The sequence below is a fragment of the Gekko japonicus genome, unplaced genomic scaffold, assembly GCF_001447785.1.
Source record: "Gekko japonicus isolate JY-2015 unplaced genomic scaffold, Gekko_japonicus_V1.1 scaffold140, whole genome shotgun sequence".
Classification (NCBI taxonomy): domain Eukaryota; kingdom Metazoa; phylum Chordata; class Lepidosauria; order Squamata; family Gekkonidae; genus Gekko; species Gekko japonicus.
The window spans coordinates 798086-804835 of NW_015169781.1; the positions used below are offsets into that span (position 1 = coordinate 798086).

Consider the following 6750-nt stretch of genomic DNA (forward strand, 5'->3'; position numbering starts at 1 on the left):
TACAAATGGCTTTTCATAAGTAATTTTTGGGTCTAGCTTTGTCCTGCCCCGATCACCACAGGCTCTACCTGATGCTGGCAGAAGCTTCTTTCCAAAAAGGGCATGGACCCAGGTATATGGCTCTTCTGAATTCCTCTGCTGGTGACCAGGCACCATTTTTCTATGTTGCTCTCTGGTTCATATGAAAGCTTTCCTACCCCTTGCTTCCGCCCCTCCCCCTCCCGGATTAGCAGGAAGGAAACAGAGGCCCTTTTTGCTACATGCCAGGGACCCTTCCTGGTTTGTTTGTTTTGCCATGTATCTTAACTAAGATTGGAAGATTTCCCCCCCAAAGAAACAATGTATTATTCTGGCTGCTGTAGAATGTCTTCAGTTCATTCTGCCAACCGGACCAATCGACCAGCTGGGCCCCATTGCCCCTTTCCCTGGGAGAATTCTGCTGATGCAGGACTGGTTCCTTTGATAAATGCATGGTCTATTTATTTCCTTTTTTAAAAATAGAAAAAAGAAAAAAATACTGCATTATATTGAAGAGTCCCACATTTCCTCTTGTGCAGAGCAGAATTAGGCCTGTATTTTCTCATAGTAACATTGTCAGAGTCCTGCTGGTTTCCCATGGCACAGTTTAAGATATACTTCAGATCTCTATATACAAATCTATCTATCTATATATATACATATATAAATGAGAAGAAAAACCTTATTTCCTTTGAATAAATATAAAATATAACTTGAATGTACAACTTGTTTATGTTTGATTTTTTTGGAGGGGATTGTAGCAATAAGAGAGGCAGAGGCAAATCATTGGTAAAGGTTGCAAATGGCATGGGATATGGGGGAGAGATTGAGTTTTATTCCTGATTAATCATTCTGGTGGCTAAAAAAGAGAAGGGATATTAGAAGAGAGATTCTGAGGCTCATATTGATCTTGAAACACTTCCCCTAATCCCCAGATGTGTAGCTTTTCCTTCATTACAACATATGTTCCTTCCAAGCCCCTCTTTTCCTAAATTTCAGGGATTGCAGCTTGGCACTGGAAACAAGTGCCAGACATCTGTCAACCCGATACTCCCAACCTTCGTTGTAAATCATGCTCCCAATTTTTGCTTGTGAAAGTTGCCTGGCTGACATGTTGGTGTGGTTTACAAGTATTGTCATCCTTCAGGGTTCACCTCCCTTTGCAAGAACAGGCAGGGAAGAGCTTTCGGCAATGGAGAATCATTGTGGTCTGGGGAATCACTGGGTCAGACTAGGTTTTGGAAGATTAAGCTCTAATTCTCTTCACAGATTGTCACTCACTCAGCATAGTTAATGAAATGGGGGAACTCCTTGGAGGAAATTTTAAGAGAGGAAAGCAATGGAGGGGAGGAATGCTGCTAATGTGAAATGCTGAGAATTCTGCATATGCTCAGAGCAGATCTGGCAACCAATGCTCCCTCTAAGCCATGGAGTCTTGTAAGCAAAATTCTACTTTGTGAGTTACTGGCATTGAAGTTGTGAGTGAGTGGTTTGGCTACTGCATAAATTAGTTTTCGCTGGAGCCATCCTTCCTGAACTATCACAAAAAAATGTGTAAACCGGAGGCTAAAAAACTGAGCTAGTTTACACTAACTCAGTTTAGAGGGAACACTGGTGCCAACGTCCAAGTGGGGCCTGGCGTATTCTAGGAATTACACCTGCGCTCTAGTCCAGACTACAGCGATCAGTTCCGTTGGAGGAAATGTCATTCCACTGATATCTCCACGGTTCCCAGGCACCACCCCCGCTGGATCTCCATGTATTTCCCAAGCCCACCCTGGTAGCTATAGCTTACATATGGGCTGTTTTCACTTTCTCTCTCACACACAAAATAAAAATAAATGGCAAAATAATCCATATAAAAATATCCCCCCCACCCCGTTCATTCCATTAGATAAATCAGGCGCCAATTCCACTACGCAGCAAACAAGCTTCCTCAGCAAAGGGAACAAGCCGCTGCACCCCCTTGTGGGCTAGAGCCGTTCCCATTGGCTCAACCCTTCGGAGGCTTGCACTCATTCTGATTGGTTTATTAGCCTTCCTGGCAGAGACAGCGCCTCCCGCCTCCAGGGAAACGATTTCCGGTTTTTCCCCGGAGCGCCCGCCTCCTCCATCTCTATTGGCTCGTGAGCCCGCTTTGATTCGCAGGCAGCCCTTCGGTCGGCGGCGATGGCAGAGGGTGGCCTCAGCCGCGTCCCCGATGTGGACATCGATTCCGACGGCGTCTTCAAGTACGTGCTGATCCGAGTCACGCCGGAGGGGAAGGAGCCAGGCAAAGAGATTGTGCGCGGCCACGCTTGGGCGGAGTATCACGGTGAGCACGGACGAGCCCGGCCGACTAGCCGAAGGGGCGGGGTCTTGAGGAAAAGCGGCGTGCCTTGTAGAAGGGGTGGGGCGGGGCTTCTTCCTTGAAAAGTGTACACTATAGAAGGGAAGAGCCAGGTGGGAAGGTGTGGGGCGTGGTTAGGGAGGGGCTTTGTAACAGTGGGGTCGGGTTGGCCACCTCCAGGTGAAGGCTGAATATCTGCCGGTGTTACAAGTGATGGCCAGGCTACACGAATCGCTTATTATTTATTTAAAGCCTTTATTTCACTTTTCCTGGAGAAAATGGCTGCTTTGGAATGCGGGCTGCCTAGCATTATACCCAACAGAGTTCCCTCCCATCTCTAAACTTTACTCTTCCAGGGCCCACCTGCAAATCTCTAGGTATTTCTACACCTAGGTGGGGCTGGGTGGAGCTCTCCTGGGGTTATAGCAGATCTGGGATTACAAAAGGTTCTCCTGGAGAAAATGGCCGCTTTGGAAGGTAGACTGTATGGCATTAGATTCCATTGAAGGCCCTCCCATCCCCAAACCCTGCCTTCCTCAGGCTCCAGCCCCCAAATCTCCAGGTGTTTCCCAGTCCAGGTGACACAACTCTGAGGTGGGGTAGGGAAGTGGGCAGGAGTGCAACCTGGTTGGGGTAGGGCTGTAGTACAGTGTGAGGCAGACCTGTATGTGTTCAAATATAACACTTGGCCTTGGCTGGCATTTCTAGAGACAAAACACTACTTCCTTTTTCAGCCTGGGGAGTGACAGCTGTTAAATTGCTGCTTTTAGTAGAAGGGTCTCAGCTTGTTCTCTTTGTGTTTCCTTAGCTGATATCTATGATGAAGTAGCAGAGGCGCTGGAGAAGCAGGGCTTCCGCTGTAAATGCTTGGGCGGCGGCAGGATATCCCACCAGAGCGGCTCCAAGAAGATCCATGTTTATGGCTACTCAGTGGTAAGGAGGGACCTAGAGGGAAAAAGGAGGTCTTTAAGAGGTGCTTCAAGTCACTCCTGTGGACAATGCATGTAGGGAGGGATGCTGGATGCCACTCTTAGGTAGATTTCATTTAAAATACTTATATCTAACATTCACAGTGGTCACCTAAACATATTTAAATGGCAAACAATTATAAAAACTGCCTCCTGAACTGTTAATCAGCTGACATTTAAAATAGTTGTGGGGGTAGGTGCGTCCTCATAAAGGCAGGCTGTTCTGAAGTCTTGGAGCCATCATAATGGAGGCCTTGCTTTTGCTTTCTTTCTGCTGCAGTGAGAACGTATGAAGCAGGCTGGAATCATCTGAGTGCAATTGGCTGATATAGGGAGAGAGGTTTCCTCAAGGATCCCGCAGCTATGAGATCCAAAGCAGTCACAGGGTGTGTTAAGGCAGATGTATTTATTATTTATTTAAAACATATATTAGCTGCTTTTCTTCCTTACAGAGCTCAATGTGGCTTACAATATAGATAAAATGAATAAAGAACAGCATTTAAAACCACAATTTAGGACTGTTAGAATGGTCAAAGCAATGGTATTCTCAGTAGTAATGTATGGCTGCAAGAGTTGGACTATAAGGAAGGCTGAGCGCCGAAGAATAGATTCTTTTGAATTATGGTGCTGGAGAAGATGCTTGAGAGTCCCTTGGACTTCAAGGAGATCAAATCAGTCAATCTTAAAAGAAATCAACCCTGACTGTTCCCTGGAAGGCCAGATACTGAAGCTGAAGCTCAGTTACTTCAGCCATTAAATGAGAAGGGAGCACTCACTGGAGAAGACCCTGATGCTGGGAAAGATTGAAGGTCAAAGAAGAAGGGGACGGCAAAGGATGAGATGGTTAGACAGTGTCATAGATGCAACGAACATGAAATTGAGCAAGAGGATGGCGGAAGTCAGGAAGGCCTGGAGTGATCTGGTCCATGGGGTCGCGAAGAGTCTGACTCGACTGTGCGACTGAACAACAACAAAAAGTAATTTAATCAAATGCAGTCCTAAATGTAACCTTCTTCAACTGCCTTCTAAAGATAAAAAGTGAGGGGACCAGGCGCATCTCCTTGGAAGAAGGCTCCATAATCTTGGGGCTGCCACTGAAAAGGCCTTCTCGTGTGCCCATCAAACAAGTTTCTTTGATTGATGGGACAGTCAGGAGGGCCTCTTCTTGTGAACTTAATTTGTGGGCAGGAACATACAGGAGAAGATGGTCTTCAGCTGCTCCAGTCCCAAGCCATGTAGGACTTTAAAGGTCAAAACCAACACCTTGAAGTGGGCTCGGGTGTGAATTGGTAGCCAGTGCAATTGCTGTAATATCAGGGTCACATGCTCTCAATAGCTGCCCCTGGTTTAGCCACAGCGTTCTGCACTAGTTGCAGCCCCTGAACACTCTTCAAGGCAGCCCCATGTAGAGCACATTGCAGTAGTCCAGTCTCAATCATGGATCACTGTGGCTAGGTCTGACTGTAGCAAGAACAGCACCAGCTGGAGCTGAGCAAAAATACTCCAAACCACTGCAACCACATAGTTTTCCAAGGTGACTGCTGTATCAAGTGGTACTCCCAAGCTGTGAACTTTTTCAAGGGGAGTATAACTCCATCCAGGGCGAGAGAGACCTGAAGTCCCTGGTCTGTTTTTCTGTTAACCCAGAGAACCTCCGTCTTGTCAGGATTAAGTTTCATCTTGTTCACCATCATCCAGCCCTTTACTGACTCCAAACACTGGTTCAGAACATCAGCAGCATCCTGGGAATTAGGTAGGAAAGAAAGGTAGACTGGGGTATCATCTGCACATTGGTGATATTGCAGCCTACGTCTCCTGTGTGGTGGTGTGGATAAGAGTGGTGGACTCTGATCTAGAGAACCGGGTTTGATTCTCCACTCCTCCACATGATGCTTGCTGGGTGTCCTTGGGTCAGTCACAGTTCTCTCAGAGCTTTCTCAGCCCCATGTACCTCACAGGGTGTCTGTTTTGGGGAGAGGAAGGGAAGGCAATTGTAAGCCATTCCAAGACTCCTTCAGGTAGTGAAGAGCGGGCTATAAAAACCAACTCCTCCTCCTGATGATCTCTCCCAGTGGCTTCCCATAGATATTAAATAGCCTGAAGGGTAAGATAGAACCCTGTGGAGCCCCACAGGCTCACCAGTTATATGCATGGGACCATTGTTGCCATAATGTTTTTTGTTCACAAAAGGGTAATTGAAGAGAAACAAGGTCAGAATGCAAAAGCCACATTGGGTTTCTTAGTTTTGCCTCGAGCGCAATGAATGTGCTCTGCATTGAATTATTCGTTCGGTCCACCTGGATCAGTATGGTCTGTGCTGACTAGCAACAGTTCTTCAGGGTCTTGGGTGGGGAAAGGTCTGTCCTGACATCAGCTCCCTGGGATCCTGTGATGGGACATTGAACCTGGTACTGGTACATTTTGTGTGCAAGACATGTAACATGCTGTACTCTGAGATACAAACAAATGCTAGAAAGATCCTGTTAAAGCAAAATATACTGGGATTTCAATAGCACTGGCAGCTTTACCATGTTTCAGTGTTGTGGGTAGAGTTACCAAAGACACATGGATGTCCTTGGGTTAAGAATAGTAGACCTTTTCTGTCGAAGAGCATTGCTTGTCTGGCTAACAATGGCAATAAAATCTTTCAGGGCTTTGGCAAAGCCAAGCACTCCGTGGCCACAGAGAAGCTGAAAGCCAGATACCCCGACTATGAGGTCACCTGGGCGGACGAAGGCTACTGACAGCAGCAGATATCACTCCAGAGGGGCCTCAATGAACTTGCTTTGCCTGCTCCCTTCCTTGATGGTGCTGCATATACAAACTGCCAAGGGAAATGGGTTGGTTTTCATGCGAATGCATTGCCAGTGCTGTGCCAGTCTCTGGCTGCTTACACCAAGCCTGTGTATGAACAGAGAGAAATAAATTATTCCTGTCATGACTCTGGTGCTGTAGTCTCCACAACACACAAGGCCCTGTGCGTAACGTCCCAGCAACTTCTTTGTCTTTGAAAAGGCTTCTGCTGTACATAGGAGAAACAAGATGGGGAGGGGGAAGCTCAAGTGGGTGCAGCCATTATTCCCTCTAAGCTGAGTTGGTGTAAGCCAGCTCACAGTTTTTTAGCCTCTGGCTCACACATTTTCGTCTTAGCTCAGGAAGGATAGCTCCAGAGCAAACTAATTCATGCAGTAGCCAAATCACTCGCTCACAACTTTAATGCCAGTAGCTCGCAGAATTTTTGCTCACAAGACTCCACAGCTTAGAGGGAACATTGGTGCAGACCATACAGAAGGCTGGTCTCTGATTGGTGGCAGAAGAGCAGTGGCTGTCCAGGCTGCAGGGAAAGTAGCCGAGGCATTTACTTCCAGTTTGGTGTAGTGGCTAGGAGTGCAGACTCTAATCTGGGAGAACCGGGTTTGATTCCCCACTCCTCCA

General features: G+C 46.9%; 1 protein-coding gene across 1 annotated transcript; it reads left to right on the plus strand.

Annotated features, from left to right (window-relative positions):
* Positions 1 to 2183: 2183 nt before the first annotated feature.
* Positions 2184 to 6302, plus strand: PHPT1 (phosphohistidine phosphatase 1). The gene is made up of 3 exons (XM_015416799.1): positions 2184 to 2332; positions 3156 to 3280; positions 5967 to 6302. Exons 1-3 carry the CDS (start codon positions 2188 to 2190, stop codon positions 6057 to 6059), a joined length of 363 nt encoding a protein of 120 aa, XP_015272285.1. The 5' UTR covers positions 2184 to 2187; the 3' UTR covers positions 6060 to 6302.
* The last annotated feature ends 448 nt before the right edge of the window (positions 6303 to 6750 follow it).